The sequence below is a fragment of the Terrapene carolina genome, unplaced genomic scaffold (assembly GCF_002925995.2).
Source record: "Terrapene carolina triunguis isolate 2854851 unplaced genomic scaffold, T_m_triunguis-2.0 Scaffold233, whole genome shotgun sequence".
NCBI classification, from domain to species: domain Eukaryota; kingdom Metazoa; phylum Chordata; order Testudines; family Emydidae; genus Terrapene; species Terrapene triunguis.
The window spans coordinates 11,098,268-11,124,443 of NW_020664584.1; the positions used below are offsets into that span (position 1 = coordinate 11,098,268).

The 26,176-nt window shown below is 42.9% G+C and overlaps 1 protein-coding gene across 2 annotated transcripts in view; it reads right to left on the reverse strand.

Moving 5' to 3' along the window:
* Nucleotides 1-26,176, reverse strand: part of RALGAPB (Ral GTPase activating protein non-catalytic beta subunit) — a 123,052-nt gene that overhangs the window by 12,346 nt on the left and 84,530 nt on the right. For both annotated transcript variants that reach the window (XM_024209925.2, XM_024209924.2), the window contains exons 18-26: nt 21,165-21,316; nt 18,739-18,926; nt 16,674-16,780; nt 15,011-15,163; nt 14,091-14,300; nt 12,873-13,031; nt 7,311-7,476; nt 5,318-5,440; nt 2,800-2,936 (exon numbers count right to left, since the gene is read on the reverse strand). In XM_024209925.2, coding sequence (XP_024065693.1) covers nt 2,800-2,936; nt 5,318-5,440; nt 7,311-7,476; nt 12,873-13,031; nt 14,091-14,300; nt 15,011-15,163; nt 16,674-16,780; nt 18,739-18,926; nt 21,165-21,316 — 1,395 coding nt within the window. The remainder of the gene's footprint in view (nt 1-2,799; nt 2,937-5,317; nt 5,441-7,310; nt 7,477-12,872; nt 13,032-14,090; nt 14,301-15,010; nt 15,164-16,673; nt 16,781-18,738; nt 18,927-21,164; nt 21,317-26,176) is intronic.

Below are 26,176 nucleotides of genomic sequence, written 5' to 3' on the forward strand. Positions count from 1 at the left end.
ATTTCCCAGTGATTTGAGATATGTGCATTCAGTCACTGCAACAACACACAGTCTAGTAGATATAATTGCCTAGTTGTCAACATTAATCTTACCACTGTTGATTGTACCAGAATTATCCTGTTCTAGTGAAGTTGGATAAACCTGACACATCTTGGTGATCCTTCATTTGAAAGGATATTCTACCGTAATAAGGCTGCAAGTGTAAAACATGCAAAAAGTCTTCTGTCTCACTAATTTGGATAACTGATCATCTGACAATATGAACACTGCTTTTACCCTATTATTTTTAGACAGTAGCATTAGACAGATGTTGATCGCCCATTGTGATAGGCAGGGGTTAATGATTTTCTATAGAAATACATCCAGCAGCATCAAGACAATACTGATCAATGGACCTCATAATAAGGGTTTGGGGTATGAGAATCTAAAAGCAGGTAGTGCCATGCAGAACAGGCAATGTCAGGAATAATCTTGCCAGAGATCAACTGTCCCTGGTCATAGGCATTCAGACATCTCTCCATCGGTATGGTAGCAGCTAGTTCAGGGCCCAGTGCTGCAATCTGATCTGTGTGGGTGGGCAGGCAGGCTGGTAGACCCTTGCAGCCACAAGGAGCTCTACTGACTTCAATGGGGTTCTACTACCTACATGGATCAGATTACTGGATCTGGGCTTTATGAAGCGCATTTTGATTCTAGTCCTCCCCTTCAAATACCTTTAAAAGGTTAATTGGGCCTGGCAGTTTGCACATGCTGTGTTTAGCCAAGGAACATGTGCTTTTATTTTCAAAGTTTTCAGGCTGTTTGTGATATTTGGAGATTTAAAAGAAAGATCCAAGTTTTTGAAAACAACGCTGATGTTTTTGGTCACATTATCTCTCAAAAATGGTCAGTCAGGAAACTTCAAACTTGTCAAATTCAAGAGTCCTTGAGGAGATGCAATATCACCTGAAGAGAACTGGAGGTTTAGGGTTGGAAAAACAAAATTTAACCCTAACTTAGAATGTCCTGGCTTTCTAATGGTTTTAAAAAACACAAACTATAATGTTTGCTTACTGTCTCTACCTAAGCGCCAGTTTGGCCAAGACTCGTGCCCTGGAATATATGCTGCAATAAATATAACAATCACTTACCTCAGCTTCTAGCCTGTTACCTTGTCAAGTTCTCATAAGTTAAGCCGACTGGATCTGGACAGAATTGGTACACTGACACAACAACTAGTACAGTTGGGGTAAAAAAATTGCCTGTCCCCATCCCCTCCTGTTCTGGTTGTGTGTGGAATGAGGACAAATGTGGGCATTTCCTAACTCTAGGATCAGAGTAAGTGTCAGCTCTATTCATTAGGAAGGACATATTCCTCCTCCTCATATTGCCCTGATCCCCCCTGGGATGACCAGCCTCCAGAGGGCAAGGAAGAATTGCATCTGCTTCCAGGCTTTAGTTACTGTAGCGACAACAAGCTCTCTGTATGAGGTACTCACAAAGCGCCATGTTTAGCAGGCATTTGTTTTTAAGTGGATAAATATGTCAGATTGAAGTCCCTGTGCTCCTCATTGACTCAGGGTACTAGAGCCCTAAGGGCCCACTGAAGTCAGACCAACTTAAAGATGGAAGTTTCATATGATACTGCCTTACATAAAGAAATGTTCTCTGCAGACATTCCCTTGACAAATATACATGGAAGGCAATTGCAATTAGTTACATCATATGTTTTATCAGCTAATGCAATATGTACCTTAAAGCAGAATCAAGAAATTTTGTTTAAAATGGTTAAGGTCCCAAATCAGTAACTGAATGTACGTTTAGATTTTGGGCCAGTGTTTCATATAAGGAATGTGTAATTTCTAAAAATCCTTCACTTACAAAGTTATGACAGGATTGGTTCTGTACCCACCATAAACAGAACTCTTCCATGCTTGTAATTTCAGCTGCTGCAGGAGGACTCAGCACCCTGAACTCTACACATGTACTGTAACTAACATGGGATTTTAAACAGAGCAGGTGGGAAAAGCTTTGCAATTTCAATACATACCGGTCCATTTTGAATATCTAGAAAATGGGTTAGAGTCTAACCAGTTTCATAAGAACAGCATGCCAATTTTCTTTGGACATATTTCAGGACTTTGGGATGTACACCAAGGGTTAGAATATTTAATCTACCTGCAGGGTTTTAAATATGTGTATAAATACTATGACCCAGCAGTCTCCTACTGCTACTGCAACTGTGGGCATCAATAAAATCAGAACAGAGGGTACGTCTACACTACGAGATTAATTCGAATTTAGATAATTCGAATTTGGGAAACAGATTGTATAAATTCGATTGTGCGCGGCCACACTAAGCACATTAATTCGGTTTTTAACCACATTAATTCGGTGGTGTGCGGCCACACTACCCCATTAATTTTAACCACATTAATTCGGTGGTGTGCGGCCACACTACCCCTAATTCGAATTTACAAAATCGATTTTGTTGCTACTCCGCTCGTTGGGGTGGAGTACAGAAATCGATTTTAAGCGCCCTTTAATTCGAAGTAACTGGCTCCATTGTGTGGACGGGTTAAGGATTAATTCGGATTAACGCAGCTAAATCCGAATTAAAGTCGTAGTGTAGACCAGGCCTTCGACTCCAGTTTGCTGTTAATAATCACTAAGGTCTATTGATGAAGAGTTTCAAATACTAAAAAGCTGGATTACAAATATCAGGGCTATAAACATCTACTGATTTTCTCTGTATTTGTTTAGAAACATAACAATTTGCACACAATACAGCCCTTTGCTGCAAATGATATGTTGCCTTACCCGCTGCGAGGAATTGAGATTGTCTGTATGATTGGGGAAGAGTTCAAGTGTCAGAGATGGCTGCTTTAGTATCCCAGGCAGAAGATCCATGTTAGAGTCACTTTCTTGGTCTGAGACATTGCTTTCCAATGAATCAGCTGAAAGCCAAAGGAAGAGGAAAGAATTTTTTCCTTCTGGCAAAAAAGGCTAAGTTTAAGATTCTGAAGTTAAATATGCCCATGATTACTCAGAGCACATGGCTACACATATTGCTAAAAATGGGACTGGGTGGAAAAAACATTCCAAATCCAACAAAGGGTGTTAAGAAGAAAGATAAGAGAAAATATCAAAAGCTTATTTCAAAGAAGCACTTGCCTTTTACAGAGCCCTCTAGCTGGTGTGTCATTAAGGGTATGTCTACACTGCACAGCTGTCACCAAAACTTGTGTCTTTCGTGGGTACTTAAAAAAGCCCCCCCATGAAAGACAAAAGTTTTGCCGACGCAAGCAGCAGTGTGAACAACAGCGGTCTCCTGCTGACAAAGCTTATGCCGCTCGTGGGGCTGGAAGTATTTTGTCAGCAAAAGTGCCGACAAAAATACTGCAAAAGAGCGTTCACACACGCTGACTTTTAGCGACAAGGCTGTGTCGACACAGCCTTGTCGCTAAAAGCTGCGTAGTGTAGACAAACCCTTAGCTATCTTAGCAACCCCAGCCAGTCCCACAGAGAGTCAACACTTCAGTCAACAAAAACAAAGGCTGTTGAATAATCTAATAAGACCACCATGACACATGACCCTTGTCCTTCATTAGGAGGTGATCAACGACCATAGATTTCTCTGCAGTCTTGAAGTTATGCACAGGTCTCAAGCCAGACTGATAAGGGACAGAGAAACTGTAGGAATCTAGAGGACAGTAAAGTTAGCCAGCCACTGCTAACCCGGTCATCCGCCCTTTTCCTTGGCAGTTTTCTAGACATGGAGGAAGTAGACAGCGCTTGACATCAGGAAAGATGGTATCTTGAGCAGACTCTAAACTGACTGGCACTTTGGCTTCACAAAACAGGAGACCTTAGCAATCCTAGTTAACAATAGATCCAAGCGCTCTCTTCCCCTCCCCTCCATTTTTCACCAGCCATGAGTGGCAAGAGTCGATCTCCCAGATGGTAGAGAGACCATTCACTACATTGGTCAGCAAAATGTAGGTGAAACTTGACCAAAGCTAGCAGTCTGTTTGCCACCTTTTGTTCTGACATTGCAAATCGTATTTGCAACACATACAGGATTTTCTTTCACTGTTTATTTAGATTTACATAAAACAGAGTTAGTGCCTATCCAGATACTTTTAATGTTGTATATAAATAACAACAGATCAGGTCTCACTGGAAATCTAAAGGTCAAGAGACCTACCTATTTAGGAGTCTGAGGGTGGTGAATTGGCATGAGCTCTAAAATCCTGGGCCCCTCTCAGAGAATGCCCTGCCAGTGAGCCTGGGAGCTCTAGAAACTGAGAAGCTAAGATCACTAGGTATGGGGGTCTGCTTTTGATAATGTCCCATTAGGTTTCATGTTTCCTATGCAATACGATTTCTCATCCTCCAAGTCTAGCATTCTCTCATTTCTGAATTCATCTGAGATTTCATCTGGGTACTGGGGTGCAGCAGAGAAGCAGCTGGATGGAATGGGCAGGGTTGGTTTGTGTGGTAGCTGGATTAGGTGAAACTGTAGTTAGCAGGGTATGGGGTGGAAGGTTTGGGTGGAGAGGGAAGAGTGTGCATATGTATGCATACTCCAGTGGAGTGGGAACAGGCAGGATGAGAGATCTAAAGGGACCCCTGAGAGAGAAGCTGGGGATTGGGCCAACGGGAGCTAAGAGACAAGGTGTGTTCAGGGCAGGGGAGGGACATCTGGCGGTGCAGACAACAGCACAGCCATCCTTTGATCCAAGAGTGACTCCACTGCATATTTTGGGGTAAAGGGTTAGCAAATGCTCTAATTCTTGGAGCACATAATTAAGCATGTATTTCTCCATGCGTGTCCTAGGGGCACATTATCCAAGAAAACCCCCACAAAGCAGTCCACTGCCTGTGGAGCTGTTCTGAACTCACTAGCTCAGCGGACAGGTGCATATTGGAATCATAGCCACAGTGCAGGGGGTGCCATCCGCTAGTCTACGACAAGCTCAGGAGACTGCACTCCTGCAGTGCAAACCTGAGTGGCAATTCAAGGCTTAGGCTCCATCATATGAAGGAGCAGGGAATAGATGCTATTCCCACATCAGGATTTCTTTAATTATACATTTTAGGAACCAATTTTGTAACAAATCACGTACAACTGGCACTGCTAATTTGACCCTTCTCCCCCCCACTACATTTATGTTGTCAAGAATCTGTATTTGGAGCTCTGCTTCTAACTGGGGCCTCTGGGTGCACCAGTAACATAAATGTTACATTATCTCTGTTAATCAAGTTCTGGGTCAAAGAAGGGCTATGTAAACAAAGTGTTTTTAAAGTACACATGGCACGTGTACAGTGATCTTACTTAAGGACTCCACTGGGGAGGGAACAACGAATGCTATTTCTGTAAGGGCATCAGCATAATACAGAACCTTCTTCTGCCCATTGAATATGCTTGCTCCGGTGTCTTCTGAAGAAACGATTTCATCTGAGAATGAAGAAACAAAAGTTAAGTCAAAAGAAAGTGCTTCACAACTCCTTATGCACTTCACCAGTAAAGGACTTGTAAGCACCAGGACTCAACTGGGATAAAGGAGTAAAAGAAAGAAGTTACTTAGTTAAGATGACAGCCAAAGTGCACATTCAAATCTAGTTATTACCGTGTAACAACCACAGCCGTGGCAATCTTTAAGTTGCCTACTTATCCCCTTCTGTACTTGCTTACTAAGAGTACAATTAATCCATGGCCATATTGCAGTCTCCCCTCAGATATTTGTGGGCAGCTATGTCTCCTCCTCTGAATGAATGCCCTCAGCTCGCTAAACCTGCCCACTCATTTCCCACGCGTTTCATCATTAATTCCTTTCCTCGGGTGGTCTCCAATTTATCTCTATTGACAGAAATGTGGTGGCCAAATTGGAATTCAAGATTCCAGCTAATGCCTAGTCAGAGCAGAGCAGAATGGTATCCTCACTTATTTGACACTGCATGTGTGACACCGCTATTACTACAGCCCAATATACATACTAGCCTTTTTGCAGCAACACTGCATGGTTAGTCACTCAGTTATCATCTCATCTAAGCTCTATACCAGGGCTGTCAGACATATAGACCACAGACCAGATCCAGCCTAGAGGATGTATCTGTGGCTCTCATGACATTTAGGTGCCCCAGAATCTTGCCTTTACATTTAAAAAAGCTTTGAGCCCTCATAGTCATAAAGAAACCCTTCCAAAGGTGAACCAAGTGTAAACCAACACACCAATGTCTGCCAAAGTCTCCGGACAGTCTGATACAATAGCTCTGAGGGGTGTGAACTGCCATGTTCTCCAATCATCTCATTGGAGCACCAACACTAAAGCCCAAGAATACTTCAGCCTCCACACTGCATTGCTGATCATTTGAGCGGACAGGAAAATGGATGGGAATGAAGCCAGCAGGGAAGTGAGAGTTGCTGCTGGGAAGAAGAGCAGAATGAAGAACAAAGAACTCTCACAAAGAAGGAAAAAGGAAGAAAAATAGGAGGAGAGAGAGAGGGCAGCAACAGCAGTGGCCTAAAGGCAGCAATTTTTTCACTGAATTATACTGAATGTTACAAAAAAGGACTAAATATTAAACATAATTACTACATATAGGCTGCATTCTCCCATTGCTCTCTCCTCAAACACCCACTGACATCAGTGTGGGAGTCTGCTGTGGAACTAAGGAAGTATGAAGTCCTGAATTTATATCCTGGCCAATGGACCATAAATAAACAAGGAATAAATAAATAAATAAACAAGGATCCTCGCATCATAATGAATTTGACACTCCTATATGGTACTTCTGAGTAGCCAATATTACCCTAGTCTATATTTTTGCTATTCCTTTTAAATTCATCTTGATCAAATCTCAATTTAATAGATTTACAGCCAGTTTCTCAAGTCGCACAGTACTTTAATCCTGTCCACTGAGATACATGTCAAACCTCTGATTCTACCTGAATATTTGCTTGTATCACGTCACATTACACTCCACCCTCCAGATTGTTAATTAAAATATTGAACAGGCATGGATGCAGGGTTGACCTGACTCAATATCTGCTCTCAACAGTACACAAGACCATTATTGTTCTGTACTTCAGGTTTGTGCACTTCAGACTTAACTTTAAATAAATAGCATAATTAAAAAGAAAAAGTCTTGTGCATAATAAAAGCTGTACACTAAATACTAGCAAATGTAGGCAGACTTATACGGAAAGAAACAAGATTTAAAGTGGTCCAAGTAATTACTACATCCTGAAGCAAGAAATTTAAACAGACTATGCATTCTGAAAGAGCTACAGATTTACAATTCACTAAACAAGTACCAGATCTTACCTTGCTCGGGTCCCTCTTCATCACTGCAACTGTTAATGGACCAACTTGTTGAAACATGCCCAGTCCAACCAGGGTGCTTTCCCACATCTACGGCCCAGCCAAGAGATAGTAAGAATTCTAGGAAGTGTGGCTGAACATTTCTGGAAGACTCTACATTCTTCAGAATCTGCAACATATTCCAATTCACAATATGAACAGAAAGCTGGAGGAGGCAGTTTTCATTGAATTTTTCTGTACAGCAAATGTGGTGATGACAAAACGTCCTCTTGTCATCCCTAGAGCAGTACAGCCTTGGCCACATTACTCAGGTTCCTCAGTCTGGTTTTAAAGAAGCTATCTCTATGAGTGACAACAGTTCAGTCTCCCTGACTCTTTCATTTCCCTTTGCTGAGATTGAGGGAGCCAATTACAAGTTGGTGAGTTTTTTGCTTTGTTTTGAGCAACACTGACATTTCCCACTCATTCCAGACAGGCCCCAGGGCCCCAATCCTGCAATGAACGCATCAAGAACAGACCTTTGCGCCAACACAATGCCTCATTTTGTTCTGGGGTCTTTCTATGCAAATCTCATTGCAGGACTGTGGCAGAGAGATGTCCGGTGCCAATTAACCACTGCTGACCTGGATGAAACCTGAACAGTGATGTAAAGGCAAGGCCCCATGTCTTACACAGCACATTAGACTGAAAAGAACGCAGCAGGAGCTACAGACCTGTCCCCTTCACTCTCTCCTCCTGATCCTGTGCTGTATTATCCGTATTAAGTTCCTTGCTTATTCTTAGGCTTGGAAGGATTAGATTTTTAAATCAGTAAACTTTCACCACACACACACAAACTGATGAAAAAGTATTTCCATAGATGATCATCGAAATTTACAGTCAGGCAAAGTAAGAAAAATGGTGCTTGAGAACTCAGTTTGATTTAGGGATATTTACGTTGTGTATTTTGATATGTTGACAATGTGTGTTTTAATGGTTATAAAGGTTTAACTTTTTTGAATCTCAATGTCTGCTGCCATTAATTGCCCGCAACTGAAAATGTAACTAAAGAAAACACTATAAAAATGCTGAAAATGCATAATTTTGTGCAACTGTGAAAATTTAAATCTATTTTACAAATGCTTAAAAATAAACATTGATATTATCCATCAAAACTATACATAAAAATCTAATTCTGCCACGCCTTGTTATTTTGAGTCTGAGTTCAGTTTTACTCTCCCCTCCATGCCCAGTTCCACAGGTTTTGTATAGAACACACAAAGAGCTGCATTTTAGGTATCACTGAGGTGGAGGTTTTGAAAAGTGTATAGGGACAGTGGAGCTTCTGCAGGCAGGCAGGGGTAGGAGGCACTTGTGCTGTTTAGCACATCGGAAACAGTTATGAGTTTTGATCCTGAAGAGGGAGCAGCTCATCTCTCTCACCTTCTTGGGATGTGGGAGAGAGGACTTTAAATTTGGAGCAAGAAGGGTCTGCAGTATTCATACAGCGTTAGCACACAGGGCCCCAGTGTGCTAGGGACTGTACAACCAGAATTAAGTGCTTACAGTGTCAGTAAGAGCCTCCTTGCACCCACCCATCCCAAGAGCCCCATTTCACCCTATCCAACAACAGATACACACATTACACTGAGGGCGTTGTTAACATTAACTATCTCGCTGCTGATTATGCTAATGTTCAGTGTTATGGTTCAGCCTCATTGATGAGAGAGTTCACGAGTCTCAGGAGTATTGTTTGGGGCCATCTGCAAACTCAGGCATACACAACTGAATGGATTTCTCTCTCGTTCACATCAGAAAGGCTGATCTTCAGAGCTCTAAATAAGGCTAGAGATGTTTTTAAGGAAAATTTACATTCTGGAGCATAACTACGTGGCTATTTTAAAAAAATAGCTATTATGCAGCCATTTCCATTTGCCTGGATACATAATTACATCATACATGAGGCCCTACCAAAAGGCGAAAGAAGATCACGGGTACTAATAACGCTGCCCATAAAGACGGGACACAAGACCAGTCAGGTTGGAAAACTGTTAGTTGTCTGAAGCGTGTAGCATCTGGTAATACATTGTTATCACTGTGCTTCCTTTTAATGAAAGCTCAAGATTTGTTTAGGCCCAGAGTTTCAGAATTGTGCACACATTTTCAGATAGAGATGAGCACATATTTGCACATGCATGTGGATGGTTCCCTGTGTATGTGGAGTTACTATAGTTAAGCATGCTAATGTTATTATTGCATACCACAACTAGGCAAGCAAATGCAACTCAGAAGATCAGGTTTTAATGACGCAGACTTTACATGTATTTTAATGGCTGTTACCACATATGGACTATACCCACAAAAAAATTTATTTTGATACAGATAGACCTCTGAAAAACAATGTAGTAACATACTGTTTCTCAGCAATGTCCTATTTTAGTGTACCTTTATGCAGCTGTTTACCCAATGTGTTTCTCATAGAACCTGTTCTTACACTATTCAGACTGCATAATCTACTTTCAAAGAGTACCGAATACACGTTAAATTGCTGATATGTACCTATAAATCCATGGGAGAAGTGATATACAGAAGCTGTACACAGACTCAAGTGAAAGCTAATTTTTCCTTAAAGTGTAGGTTTTTCCAATTCCTAAATATTTCAATTATATTCCGCAGTTTGGACTGGTTGCATGCTTGCCTAAAACCAATCACAAAATTAAATAATATATTTAGATAAAGGTGATTACAACCTCCTACCATATGCCAGGTATGCATAATGCTGCTCATTACTACTTCAATTTACTATTCTGCCTCCGTAGCACTACTACAACAATATATTTTTTCTGGGTACTTTTCAGATCAGTGATTTTCAAGGACACTGTTGCGTGTGTATGGTGCTGTGTTCTACAGCAGTATAAGATGCTATTTGTGCATTACGACAGATTCAACGCTGTTCTGTAATAGTCCATGAATACTGTATGTGACCTGATTATTGGAATAAGAACATGAGTACTTGTGGCACCTTAGAGACTAACACATTTATTTGGAATGTGTACTGTATGCATATTGGGTTAATTCAATAGCAGGATGATCAAGAAATGTGAGCAAGAAGGAGGACAACAGCCCAGATAACTGCCCTTCAGCAAACAACCGGGACTATTGACTCTAACACTACTACCCCACCCCCACACCTCACCCCCACGCACAAACACTCCTGCTGAGTTACCCAAACTGGTTTAACCAGGCTCAGAAAATACAGGAGAAGAGAACTTTGGCCTGAATTAACAGAGACTCTCAGGGAGGGGAAAGGTGAACCCTGACTCTAGAGGCGAGGGGTCTAAGGGAAGTTACACCGAGCAGGGTCCCCATAAGAGGATGGTGTAGGCCTTTGTTGTTTCAAAACCTTTTCTCTTATATTATGCTTTGTTCCTATGGTTAAGATAAAACAATACTTCATTTTAAGAAGCTTTTTGGAGTCACTGATTTACTGCTATTTACACGCTCCAAAACGGAAAAACTTTAGAGAGGGAGTCCAGTTGGACCTGCTGGACAAACACGGTTAATGCACAGGGTACTGTAGCCTAAGACACAATCTAAGAGTGGGAGAATCACAGGTTTCCATCCCAGGAAAGGAAAAACTGTATGAGGCCTAACACTTGTGGGGGTGCAATCAGAGAAGGAGTCAGAGCTGCAAACGGGACATGTGCATCTAAGGCTACAGAAACAATTTTATATTGTGCTATTTGAAAAGAGGATATGGCCACCATAAAGACAAACCACGGGACAATTTTAATGAAGCTGGTGAAGAGAGGAGTAAGTTGTATGCCATCCTGGCCCCTTATTCTGCAGGGCTGATTCACCTGGAGGGAGGGCCAACAGTGCTGCTGCTACCTGTCCTCCCTCAGAACCTGACAGTAGCAACAAATTTGAAGGGGGTAAATTCCCCCCAAGAACAGAAAAAAAACCCTCTCCAGCTAGCTCAAAGAGCTCCCTTCACTTGCTGTAGAGAGTAAAAACAACTGGGTAATGTCAGCCAGCTAGCATTTCAGAGGCAATAACTTCACTTGGTCTTCGCTCTGATCTTGTCCCTCTGCAGATAAGGCTCAGCCACTCATCTAGGCTAGCACTGGATAACACCGGAGAAGGGGTTACATTTTATCTTAAGTATCAGAGGGGTGTTAGTCTGGATCTGTAAAAAGCAACAGAGTGTCCTGTGGCACCTTTAAGACTAACAGATGTATTGGAGCATAAGCTTTCCTGGGTGAATACCCACTTCGTCAGACGCATGTCATACCCATTTTTTTATTAACTTGGCTTTGATCACCATGACTTAGTGCACGTTAGGTGATTCAGGAAATCAAGTACATTACCTGAAGACCACAGGGAATACCCAAAACCTTTGGATAATTAGGGGTACTAGCGCTACAGAGTCTGAAACAGTGTGCTCAGGGCCTCCTACCCTACCACCAAACATCAAAGTCTACAGAACTGACCCCACAATTATAGACTGCTGGTTGGGCTCCTGAAGGCTGTCCAGCTCTGCAGGATTATGGTTTCTACTAAGAAATCTTTATCTGCCTAAGCTCATAAAAATGCATGGATCAGAGCAACTGGCTCAGCAGGAATAAGGTACTTTAACTTGCATGCTTTAGCCCTATTTTAAATCATACTAAGATGCCTGGCCTGGGAAAAGCCAGCCGGACAGGCTTTCTACACCCAAACCTCACTTATCTGAAAGGTTGTCAGGTGGCATGACCCTGGTTTCAGTTAACAGTAACAATATGTTCCACTCGTGCGTTTTAAGATAAACAAGGTTGTGCTGCATTTTGTTAGCTAAACATTTCCAAGCTTATAAGATGTGGAGAGAGTGCCTGGAGTAAACTAATTAGTTCTGTGGCAGACAGCTACATTTACACTACATACAGTGTGGAGTACACAGGGAATGAGGGGAAGGCACTATAAAAATGTCTCATTAGGATGAATTTATACACTCTCTTTTATAATCGTGGGTTTCCAAGGTACAGTTCAGATGCAAGGATGTCGCTATTAGGCTCTGCAGTCCTCTAGCCTGATACTCTCACTACTGATAACATTTGAATGCAAACAAGTACAGTCAGTGCAACATATACCTTACAAAGCAGTAATTCCTTTTTACTTGTACATTTAGTTTTCCAATTCATTGACATTTCTGTTTGAAATGAAACCTACAAAAGCAAACTACCTGGACTTTGCACACCACTGGAACAAGTTATGGTATTGCTCGTACATTGGGCCTGTGAACCTTGAAAGTGCCCCTCTAATGTCAGGTTCTGCAGACAGGTGTTTCTATACGTTTAGAACAGTACTGGATAACAAAGCATTATTAATCCTTTCGGCATACATAACTAATAAATGATCCTCATTTTACAGATTAAAAAAAAACAAAGCACAGTGACTTGTTAGAGATCACACAGCAACTCAGTGCAGAGCCAAGAATCCTGAGTCCCAGTTCTCTGCTCCAGCCATTAGACCGCATTGTTATATAACTAAGAGGTAAATGAAGCAAAAACATACCGAGACCAATCAGTGCTCCAATTTTTCACATACCTCCTGGCTTGTTTTCTGGCCTGCCTTCATGTAGAAAATGAAAACTGTATCAAAAGGACGACATGGCAGTAGATCCAAGTAACCAAGGTCATCAAAAAACCCAGGGAGAGCAGAGTCAAGTGCAATCAGATGAGGAGGTAGACGGCTGTTAGCAGTTTCCTACCCAGCAAAGAAAGAAGTTCAATTTTTTAAATTATTTAAAAAAACCCTTTTCACCAGTAATGTTCTTTGATGTTTCACTATGATCCATTTTAAAATACACTGAACAAAACAAATGCAATTTTTTTCTAAATAAGAACAAAACCATAACTTAATTTCTAACATGATATAAATGTGACACCACAAAAGCCTTGTTTTGTATGGTTTTGCAAAGAAGCCTGTACTATTTGATATCAAGTGTCCCTGGTTCACTGAAGAAATTCTAGAAGTACCAAGAGATTTCACTGAGTGGAAACGACAGAAATAATTTTGAACTTTTTAATATTAATACTTTCCCCCACACCCAGGCTAGTGAGGACCTGCAGCACACCAACACTGTGTGAACTCCACATGCATTTTGTTTTGCAGACCATCACTAAGTACTTCTTGTGATTATTATTTCTGCAACAGCTCAATTCTCTGTTTGTTGACAGTCTGTACAGAGCTAGAGACAAACTCCACGGTGAGATATAGAGAGCCCAAAAGCAGGAGGCAGTGTTTCCCTCTGAAAATTGGATTATCTGTACTAACTCATAAAATAATAACTTGTACATTTAGCTAGTGTTTCCATCACATGGATCCAAAAGTGCTTTATGTAGCAACTTACAAGCTATATATGTATGGATAACTGGATCTGTTTAACAGAGTACTGCAGTCCTACAGAAATGTTTAGGGCTGAAAGCAACTATGGCATCTAACTGAAATTGCAGGAAGAATTTCAAGTACACTATGTAATTATCCCAATTTAGGTACCTTTTGTAAAACCAGCTTAGAGCTCTTCAGTCAAAGCTTGAAGCATTTGACCTCTGACCCCTGGCTTCCAGAACTCCTGAGAAGTTCTGGGGTTCATTTCCCTATATCTGAGCAGACCACAGCTATCGTAACAGTGACTAGCTCTAGCAGTATATTTCCACAAGAGAAAACTCCATTAGTAAAGCTGCTAAATGACACTGTTTTGTCCTACAGGATATTGGGGTGTTTGAGGCCATTTGTACAATATGAAGGGAGATATCAAGTCACCTTCAGTGCCTCTAGTGACAGAAATCCAAAGTGCGAGAGGAAGAGGCGTGCTGTCTGGAATTCCTGGGCAGGAGGTGGGGGCTTACACTCAGTGATTGGGTCAGGGAAACTCTTCTTGCGCCACTCCTCTTCACTCTGCTGATCTATAGAAGTCTCATAAGTGATCTGTTGGGCCATACCATTCCTCAGCTTCTCATGCCGCTCTTCCAACTGAAACACATTATTTCACAGATATGGAATACTGATTCCAGCAACATCTCTTTCCCAGCATTTCAAAGCACCTCCCTAGCTAGTTCACAGAGCAACAAACCACAAGCTTCAACAGTTCCTGGAACACTCCCCCATGTTTATGGGAGCACTGAGTAGTGAGGTCCCACAGATGTGGAGGAGGGTCAGTGGATGTGTCTTGAAACCCCACAATCAATATCATATTTGTTTAGGACAACTGTGGCAAACGATGTATCCAGCGTCAACTCCAATATTTGTCCTTCAAATGAGCTGGAAGAATAGCACATTTTACACTCTTATCTAATAATGCCACATTTACAAGAGCTCTCACAAGACAGAAGAGGTGCTAGCCTCTTTCCCTGGAGCAGCAGCAGGAAACAAGTCACTGCTTCAGGTCATCATAGTGTGTTAGGATTGGGGCAAAACATATTGTGTGGGGCTCCCCAATAGGCCAATAACAGGTAGGGTCATATCACAGGTCCTACCATCATCCCTGGATAGTTCCTAGACTTCACTAACCTGCAGTGAGTTTGTCACCTCGTTAACGGAAGTTGGTAATGTTCTACTGCAACACTCTTTACAGCAGGAAAGCTTTAGAGTTAAATGCCCCGTACAGGGTGTAATTTACCAAATGGACTCTGAAGCTGACGGGCAAAGAACAGAGGAAATAATCAAAGACTAAAACCTCTTACTTCCTCATTAACAATTTCATGCAAGTCTGGAATGCTCAGGTCAGCTTTCACAAAGGGGATCTTGTCCACCTCCTCAGGAAAGGGCCGGTGTCTCACACTGTATTTGAGTCCAACATCATTTTTAGGAGCTGGTCGAGGTTCTGGTAAAAACATCTGTTACGATGAAGGGAACAATTTTATGTCCAATTTAAATGCTTTGCCCTGTAGTGCAATACATTTATATTATAGAGATAATTTTCTTTATGTGTATCACAATATCACAGATTCATAACCATAGGTAACAATAGGCTTTATTTATTGAGAAAGCATTCAGAAAACTAAATATTATTCACTTCTAAGAATTGATTGTAAGTTTTAAAGCAAAGTTTGATATTCAGTCCTACTCATGGTACCTATGAACCCTGGTTTTCAACACAATCTCTATGCCACCAATCCCATTCGATTACATGGAAGTTGCAAGCCTTTCTGGGGTTACTTTAGTTTTAGGTTAAACCAATTCTAATAATGTTTAAAGAGAGATCAAGATTATTTCTGGTAGTCTCCACCTAGGCCTACTGAATATGTGACTAGATGAGGGAAGGGTGCTGCATGTCAGGCTGATGAGCCTAGGGCTGCATAGGAGGGATACTGCAGGTCAGGATGAACTCACTGCCGGAGGTATGCAAGAAGCTTGCCTACTGCTTGTAATCGCTGTATTTTGCTCTCAGCGGTATGATCAGTTCCTCATGACCATCAGAGTTATTCAAACCCCGAAGTCTGAGTGGGAACACAACACCACATAAGCCACGGGGGATAAGGGTCTTTGGGGTTGCCGTGAGGGCCACATTACTAGCTTGCCTTTTTTTTTTTTTTTTTTTTTTTAATTTAGAGGTATAAAATGCTAAAAAGTAAGAAGCGCTGTATCCTTGCTACACTCCCACTGACACCAACAAGTATTTCACGTGCCAAGAGAGAACCTTCCCATAGTCTCTATCAAACCTCACTATCTTGCCATTCCATTAAGTGTCCCAACTGAGTGACACATCTGCTTAAGTGCCAGGGTAGCTTTAGAAGCATCACAAGGATTATATGCTTCCCCAAAGTTTGCTTAGCCATGGGCAGACTGCTAAGAGCAATTTAAGGTTTGCTTGGGTTTCCTATATTTTTAGATTTGTATAAAGTGACCTAAATATAGAAGGGACAGCTGAGGCTGACAGCCCCAAATTTCAACCACAGTCTGAGTGTCCTTGTTTCACTGTAATAAATCCATTTACAGTCATCCCGAAAAGCCAGAGAAATGGATGTAAAAACCATAATGCTGGAAAATGTTCACAAGAGCCAAGAGTCCCAGAAGCCATGGCATCACCTCCACTCAAACTATTAATGCCTGAACACTGCAGGACAGATACAGTCCCCACACATGACACTTTCCAAACAATGCAGGGACTGTTTCCCTTACACACAAACAATTGGGAAGCAAGCAGCATTTTTGTTCAACACTCACACTCTAGTATTATAACAAATTTGTAAAGAGCACCAGAGATGTGTATCATTACCCACAGTTAAGGGCACTGTGACTCAGCCATACATACAGTCACCAATTCTGTGGGTTATCTTGCAATTTTAGTGAAATTTCTGCTGAGCATCTGTAGTTACAGATTTCCCACTGGGCTCTGATAGAGACCTTTTGATTTGCTTTAGCTCCTCTTGGCAAAAGGCAAAGTTGCTGGGCCCACGCAAGTCTTCCAGACACCCCACGGATCAGAACCGTGACAGAGGGGAAAGAGTCATCTGCAGAGTGCACAGATAAAACATATTTTAATATATTATGTAATAATTTAATGCAATTGGCAAACACCTAAGTGATCAGCACAAACAGACGGAAATGTATTCATACCCATAAGTGTCAATATACTATATCACCATGTAAACTTGTGTGATTTTCAGGGTAACTCTTCCCATCTGACCCATAAGACAGATCCCTGAAGGGTAGCAAAAATAAAGGATGACCTTTGTTGCAACATGGAAATACTGTTCTGCTGGGCTCTCTGAACATTCCAAATGGACTTCTACCCTTGCTCCAGATCACCTTGGTTTGATTGCAAGAAGTGGTCAGTTTCATTACAACTCAGCTAACAGACTGTAATTTCTGCATGCAGAAGTAAGGCCAGTAGATCAAAAAAAATCTGCCAGTTTACATGTGCAGCAAGTGGATTCATGGAGGGATAAGTATGTTTGTACATTTACTTTACTGTATAGGCACTGATACATCAGCATCTGAGAACATAACATGTATTTGGACCAGTCCTTGGAGGATTTTAATGCCAGTGATATTTGACAACTTAGGACAAACATAACGTTATTCTGAGAGAGAAGAACTGCTCACTTGAGAGAGTGTGTGTACTATTCCAAGAAAGTCAAGGAGTGTTATCGTAAACTTGTTGGATTGGACAGATATGGGTGTGGGTGTTTATCAGTGTCCAAACGGGACAAAAATTATCTGCTAGAATTTAAAACTAGTGATGATCAGTGACGTTCCAGGAGTGCTATGGGCACTTTGGGCCACAACCTGGTAACTGGACCCATGTTTCTTTTTGGCTGGCAAAGATGATAGGCCCACCTTGGTGGACACAGTCAGTGTCCATCTGAGGATAGGGTGCCAGCCACTCTCGCTGAGGCATGGGTGAGGCCCCTACTCAAGTCATCCCTTGATACTGATGAGCTTGTAATTATAGGCTAGTATCACAGCTCCCACTTTGGAGAAAGATTACAGAGATTCCGAGTCTTCAGATTTCCTTGATCCTGGTTAGTCCCACATATGGGAATGAACTAGTGTCACTAGTCAATGGCCTTCTGGCTATGGACAAGGACCATGTGCCCATGCAAACTGTTAGATCTGTCTGACGTGTCTATCTACGATATCTGCTAGAGAGGATGGAATCTTTTAAGCGGCCCCCTTTTTATATAGGAAGGCCCAGAGAGTGATTTGGGGCTAGTGTTTGTCCATCTCTAAGGCATGCTTGCACAGGGTATTGCAGAGCTCTTACTCTAATTCCCTTCTTGCTCAAAGTGCACATGAAACTGCTAGGAGAGTTAGTAAGGAGACATGGGTTATGGCACAGATAATACCCAGCTGCACATCTCCTTTACAGCTAATCCCACTGGTGCAGTGGAATGGCTCACCCAGTGTCTGCTAGAGATTGGAGCTCAATGAAGTTAAGCCCCTACAGATGAAAAGCAATGACGCAATACAGCTGCTGGGAGTCAGTCCCCACTGAAATATTTAATAGCAACAGAGCCTTAAAATGAGCAAATCAATACCACACACAGCAGTTGCTGGTTAAACATCAATCCATGTAGTCTGACATACATTTTAAACATTCACCCTTTTATGGAGTGGAACGTGTGACTTTTTAAAATGTACTGAAGTGTTACTGGTTTTATTCCTTCAGCTGTATTTACAGAGCAGTCAGCTAAAAGCATGTGATCTCACAGGTTAGTGCACATTTATTTGGAAAATTTGGCAGGGTTTATATTCATTGTAACTACAGTGACACTTTGTTGATCTTATTTCATGAACCCCTGCAATTACACGCCAGTGTTCCACACTTCAGTGGAACACCCTGTAGAACAGGTTTCCAGTGTGTGAAAGGCAAAAGAACTGCCTAACTAAAACAAACACATTTTGCAGATATGCTACAAAGAATTTTGAACTACAGAAGCAAGAGGACCCAAAATGTTTAACTTACTTTGCTCATTCCCTAAAGGCTGCTCCAACATTGCCAGGATGACACTATTATCAAGGACAAAGTAGCGGAAGCTGTGTTTGTTAATGGTAGGTAGACGGGAGTATTTAATTAAGGTGGTTTCATTCACCAGGCTGCAAGGAGAGGCAGGGCCACTGGGTGAAGGAAATGCTCCAAGTAACTGCATAATACTGTAAATCAGAAAAGAATTCAGTCAACACCACATCCAAAAAGATGCATCTTGATCCCATCTGAGATGGGAACTTTTAGACATGTTGTTCCTTTGCATCCTGACATAGGAAATTGACAACTGATCAAACCAATGATCCACATAATCCAGGTCCTGTCTCAAACAGGGACCAATAACTGAAGGCTTCAGAGGACAGTGCAAGAAACCCCATGAGGGACAAATAACCTGCCCATGTGGGAAGTTACTTCTTTAACCACAGGAAATGAGCAGTTTGGGAATGCTTTGACGCATGAGAATGTCTACCCCTTTTTTCTTTATTTTAACTTTTCGTATATATCTGTGAATATTCTTATTGTCCATCAAAGTGTTTAATTCCTAATCCCTTCTTGAATCCCAAGCACCTGTAGCAGCCATAGTAGGTGTGCTTGCTATCACTGCTTTAGTGTTACTTTGAACAGAAATTATACAGCAGAGCCTTCATGAACCTAGACCCCTAATTTGAGGAGTGCAGCCTTCGAAGGTTTCGGATTGCAAACTCTTCAGGACAAGGACCAGGTCTTCATATGTGGTTGTACAGCACCTAGCATAATGGAGTCCCTGACCAGATTGGGGTCCATGGGCACTACTGCGATAAAAATATTCAATAATAATTTGAAATTATGCACATTTTTTTAAAAACTATTTTCCCAGATATTATCTGTCTCCACCAATGCAACAGCACCATCTCAGGGTTTAATTTCAGAAGAAATTCCCTGGCTAAGAACGGTGAATGAGGGTATGATCATGTCTGGTGGTGATACAACATCTGGACAGAGCTTTTTTAAAAGGCGTAATTTCTGGGGAGAGATCAGGTAGGAGATTGCTGTTGATCACCTACTTGATCTCTCCCCCAGAAATAAGGCCCTTTAAAAAAAGCTCTTACTTCTGGTCAGATCACCACCAGATATGAGCATATTTAATAGTTAACCCTGCCCCCCCAATTAATAATTTTATTTACATAGATAAAGGGAAAGTGCCTGGACTACAGCAGTATATGCATAAGTACTTTTATGCAATACCAAGTTCATCTGCAAGTTCTGGTGAATAGTTACCTTGGTACATGGAATCATTTTATAGTTCACATTAAACTGTATGGCAATTTACTGTAAGTGGAACAAAGGAGAAGGCAGGTACCCCCTTTTGCAAGCCACTTGTAAAAGTTAGCAAGTGAAAACTATCTATCCATCCCAAGTTACCCAGTCTACCACCCTGTAGAGAGTCAGTGTGGCTCCCCGCCGCCCCGGAGGGGGAAGAGCCCATCCGGAGGCCGGAGTGGGCGGAGCTAGGGAGTTCTGAGCCCGCCCCTCAGGGGGTCAGGCGGCGACCCGGAAGTACAAAGGCTCGCCCTCAGAACTCAATCAGGCCCCAGCCGCCGGAGAGACCAGACGTCTCCAGCCTAGCTCGGGGCTGGGAAACCTCCGCGGCCCGGGGCACCTGCTGGCCGCCAGGAGCTGCCGGGCCTGCCCCGCGCCCGCTACCCAGAGGAGCCACCGGGCCTGCCGAACAATCCCTGGCCTGACGAACCCATGGTCCAGGATCTCCCCAAGGCCGACACCAGCCCCCAGGTAGGCCCCGAGGGGGAGTGTGGAAGTAGCCGAGGGCAGCCGACCCCAGTCTGGCTGCAGCACTGCCAGAGCCTATGTCAGTGTGCTGCGGCTAGGATCCCCACTGACTAAGCAGCGGGCCTTCTACTGCTGCTAGGGCCCCAGGCTGGGACGCAGTGGAGTGGGAGGGCCTGCGTCCCCCCTGCCACCCAACCTGTGGGTGGCAATCTCCCCCTCTCCCTTTTGAGGCTTAGGCCTAACTAGCCTGACTGAGGGCCTGAGCTCCTGACTCAGCGTTTGTTGTCCCACCCTGACCCAGGGCCTGGGCTTAAATATTGGTACTATTGTTGCTCAGCCCTGACTGAGGGCCTGAACCCTGACATAGCACTGGTGCCCGCCCTGAGCCAGGGTCGGGCTTACTGTGTCTTCCAGGATTGCAAGGGCTGCCGAGGGAGACCCTGCAGCCGGACAAAGTACCCAAGCACCAGTGGGTAGTGAGCCGGTGTGGCTCCCCGCCGCCCGGAGAGGGTCAAGCCCCAGCAAACTCTTGTACACACCCATAATACCCAGCCATTAAAACAGTGTTCTTCTGAATGTTAATTTCCCCAGCAGCAATATCCTGCCAGGCAGCTGACATATTCTGATGAATGCCATACCATGTTAATGTAGCTTCAGCTGCATCCTTCACCCTCATTGACGCAGGATTTGGTTCTTTATCTCCTTTGTACTTGACCTCTTGTTCACTGTTTTTGGATTTACTTCCTGAGATGCCCAATTCCACAATCTCCAACACCTCTTTTAAACAGTCCTAAAGTAGGAAAGGGACAAATTGTTTAACGCAAAACACTCAGATCTGGTCCTCCCTAAAGAATTTCACGTGACAATGATGTATTATCACCATTATAGCCACCCGAAGCACACCAAGAAATCTGTTATCTACAGCAAGGCACTCAGATACCACAGAATATGCTCCAAGGAGAAAGAATGGGATATACACCATAACACATCTAAACCACCTTCACCCAACAAGGATACTTCAGAGAAGTAGAGCACATCATAACGGGCCACCCAAATACCCCAAGAAAACCTGCTTAAATACAGAAAACCCCCGTTGACTGTACACTCTTAAGTTGTCACTTACCATGCCACACTGGAAGCCATATGGGGTACAGGTCTGTCTCATCTTACGCTTGGGTTACGTTCCGCAGTCAGCGCGTAAAGCGAAAACTGCGTATAGTCAAAATGACCCTCGAAAAATCCCTTAAATCACCCATAAAGTACAATTTTGTGTATACAACCCTGTACAGTACTATACTGTATACAGCAATGTACAGTACAGTATATAATAAACACTACATATGCAAAATATAATTTTAAAATATTTTTAATAACATAACAGAGACAGAAGAATGAAAGAATAAAAAGTGAAAACAGTGCAGTACTGTAAACCTGAACAGTCACCAGTCATCCTGGATATTCTTGCTAGTCTTGCACTGTACACACTCCAATGATTAGTCTTCCTCTTCCCCTGACAACACTATTATTGAATCGTCAGGGCTTGATGTGGATCCAGGAGACGATGGGCTAGGCTTGGGTGACGGAGAGCGAGTCGTAGACGAAGTGGTTGGTTCTGGTTCAGCTCGAGAAGTTGATTGTGTAGGCTCTGCTGCTGCTGGTTGTTTTTTCTTTAAAAACATGGTGATTGGCAACTGTCGCTGTTGTCTCTTGAGCACCTCAAACATTTCTTGGTACGGTCTCAAATCATTCGTAATACTACGTGTGATTTTGAGGCTTAATTCCATAGAAGGATGATATTCAGAAATTAAATCATTCAAGTGTTTCACTGCTTGGAACACTTCAGAAAATTTATGAAGATTCCAAGTTGCTGGCTCTTCCTGATAGTCATCATCTTCGTCTTCTGTAGACGATTTTATCAGTTCCTCTAACTCTTCGTTAGTCAATGTTTCTCTATGGCCCTCAATTAATTCCTCAATTTCTTCCTCGAGGATGTCGACAAAGCCATCACCACCCATTTGCCTGGCCACCTGAACCATGAGTTGCACTTCTTTGTCAATGGTCGGGAAACCCTTAAAATCATTCACACAGTCTTCCGATAGGTTTCGCCAACATGCATTGACTGTTTCAGGCTTGAGTGCATCCATTGACTGTTTAATAGAAGTGATGCAATCAGCAATATTGAAGGACTTCCAACACTCCATCACATTAACATTGGGATCAGCATCCATAGCGGTAAGGATCCGTGAGAATGTAAGCCTCATGTACGTGGCCTTGAAACAGCTAATGACGCCTTAGTCGAGAGGTTGGAGGAGGTATTGGGGGGGAGAAAGACAACTTAAACGTCGTTATGCGCAAACTGGAGTGCCACAGGGTGGCCAGGAGCATTGTCTACGATCAGCAACACTTTAAAGTCAAGTCCTTTCTCTTCAAGGTACTGCTTGAACTCCAGAATGAAACACTTGTGGAACCAATCCAGAAATAATGCTGCCGTCACCCAAGCCTTTTTATTTGATTGCCAGAACATAGGCAGGAGATTTTTGTTCTTGCCTTTTAGGGCACGGGGATTTGCAGACCTGTAGAGCAAGCCCGGCTTTATTAATTAAATGCCCATCCGCATTGCCACAAAGCAACACAGTCACACGGTCTTTAGCTGCTTTGAAGCCAGGGGCTTGTCTATCTGATTTCGAAATGTAAGTGCGGGTGGGCATTTTTTTTCCCAGAAGAGCCCAATTTCGTCAACATTAAAAACTTGTTCTGGAAGATAGCCCCTTTCCTCTATGATTTTCTTTAATTGTTCGGGGTAGGCTTTTGCTGCCTCCTCATTGGCAGATGCAGCTTCACCAGTAGTCTGCACGTTTTTGAGGTTGAAGCGGTTCCTAAAACTGTTAAGCCAACCTTGGCTGGCTTTGAATTCCTTCTTATCAGAAGGCTGTCCCTCTTCGGCGGGAGGTTTGAACAGCGCATAGATGCTAAGAGCCTTTTCTCGCAACATGTTGCCATTGATAGGCACACGTTTACGGTTCATGTCTTCCAACCATAAGTTTAATGCCTTTTCAGTCTTCACTAAAGTCTTATCACGCACTTGGCTCGTCACCTTAGCAGTTACTGGAGCACTTGATGCCACGGCTTGATGAATTTCTCTCTCTCGAATCTTGATGGCACAGATCCTAGATTCGTTGCAGCCGTATTTACGCGCCACGTTTGCGATGGACATACCATCTCTCAATAAGTCCAACACAGCCAGTTTTTCCTCCAGCATTGGAACAGATCGCTGTTTCTTCGGTTGAGCACCAGATGAAGTAGGTGCCTTGCATTTAGGGGCCATGTTATACAGTACGAAAAATACGTACTGTATCTTTAAACAGTACAGGCACAGTAGAATCTCACTCAGCGCAGTGAGATGCGCACAGTATGAGAGGCACAGGGGGACTGAGTACTGTAGTGGGAACAGCAGATTCGCTTCTCCCATCTCACACACACTCACTCCGGGGCAGACACACTATTTAAACTTTTTTTTTTTTTTGGCCAACCCTCCAGGGGTATTATAGGGGAGAACCATATCACAGGCCTAAAGACATGCTGTTGCTGTCAAGTCCCCCCAAAAAAATATTTTAGTGGGAACAGCAGATTCGCATCTCACGCTGGTGGACTCGCCCGCACGTTTCCCCCCCCCCCCCCCGACCACATAAAGCTGAAAATGCGCATGTTAAACGCGCGTAAGATGTGACAGACCTGTATCATCAAACAACTACAACCCATATTCAATGAGGAACCCACCCTGAAAGAAACCTTTCCAGAGCCCCCTCTTCTGGCTTTCAAACAACCCCCCAATCTCTCCAAGATCGTCAACAGAAGTAAACTCCCCACAGACGAGGACACACTAACTCAAAGTGGCACCAGACGCTACCAGAACAAGAGATGCAAAACCTGCAGACATATCTCCACTGCTACAATGATCAACACCCCCCACAACCCACCTTTCAAGATTCATGGGTCCTACACATGCCTATCATAACATATGTTGTACCTCATCCAGTGCACTAAGTGCTCCAGAAACAACTATGTGGGTGAAACCAGAATCACTACACTCTCAAATGAACTCACACAGGAAAATAATAAAAGACAAAAGCACCCAATCACCTGTGGGCGAACACTATTCACAAAGCGATCACTCTATATCTGACCTATCAGTCCTCATTCTCAAAACTGCACAATAGTTTCAAAAGACGAGTCTGGGAGCTTAAATCCATAACTCTGCTAAATACTAAGAATCATGGTCTTAATATAGGTTTCAGAGTAGCAGCCGTGTTAGTCTGTATCCGCAAAAAGAACAGGAGTACTTGTGGCACCTTAGAGACTAACACAAAGAGAGAGAGGAGCCATCACGAAGAATCCCCTAGCTATCACCTGAGCTGCAACAAGAGCTGTACCAGGGAAAAGAATTGTGCCCAGGCCTGGAAGGTGTCCAGTCTGAGAAAAAACTTACTGAAGCATCTCTGAGGGTGAGATTATCTGTATTCAGTTTGATTAGACATAGATTTGCGCATTTTATTTTATTTTGCTTGGTGACTTACTTTGTTCTGTCTGTTACTACTTGGAACCACTTAAATCCTACTGTCTGTATTTAATAAAATCACTTTTTATTTAGTAATTTACTCAGAATATGTATTAATACCTGGGGGAGCAAACAACTGTGCATATCTCTCTATCAGTATTATAGAGGGCGAACAATTTATGAGTTTGCCCTGCATAAGCTTTATGCAGGGTAAAACGGATTTATCTGGGTTTAGACCCCATTGGGAGTTGGGCATCTGAGTGCTAAAGACAAGCACACTACTGTGAGCTGTTTTCAGGTAAACTTGCAGCTTTGGGACAAGTGATTCAGACCCTGGGTCGGTGTTGGAGCCAGACGGGAGTGTCTGGTTCAGCAAGACAGGGTGCTGGAGTCCTGAGCTGGCAGGGAAAACAGGAGCAGGGGTAGTCTTTGCACATCGGGTGGCAGTTCCCAAGGGGGTTTCTGTGATCCAACCCATAGACACTGGACTGATGGCTTATTACAATAATCTGAAACCCCTTTTTGTCCTAGACTGCAGGGGTGTTAATGGATCACTTCACCTTGAATGATCCCTTAGAACATGTGCTAACTACTTAGGCTAAACTATTTGTTCGACCTTGCATTTAACTGTGACACGCTGAGTGCCTTTCCTGGACCTAAAGAAGAGCTCTGTGTAGCTCAAATACTTGTCTCTTACCAACAGAAGTTGGACCAATAAACGATATCATCTCACCCACCTTGTCTTTCTAATGATGTATTGTCAATTCAAATGAAGTTCTGCCATGTGAGTTTTGCTGATCAATTAAATTTTGAGGTTCTTGCCATTGCTAGAAGCCTATCCCAACTGCACACATACATGGTAGAATGCAAAAACATAAGCCCTCAAAAAAGCTTTGCCGAATTTGTACAAAAACACATTATAGAAGAATGCTGCTAAATTGTATATACAAGTTAAATTATACACCAGGGGTCGGCAACGTTCGGCACGCGGCTCGCCAGGGTAAGCACCCTGGCGGGCCGGGCCAGTTTTATTTACCTGCTGACGCGGCAGGTTCGGCCGATCGCGGCCCCCATTGGCCCAGGACGGCGAACCGT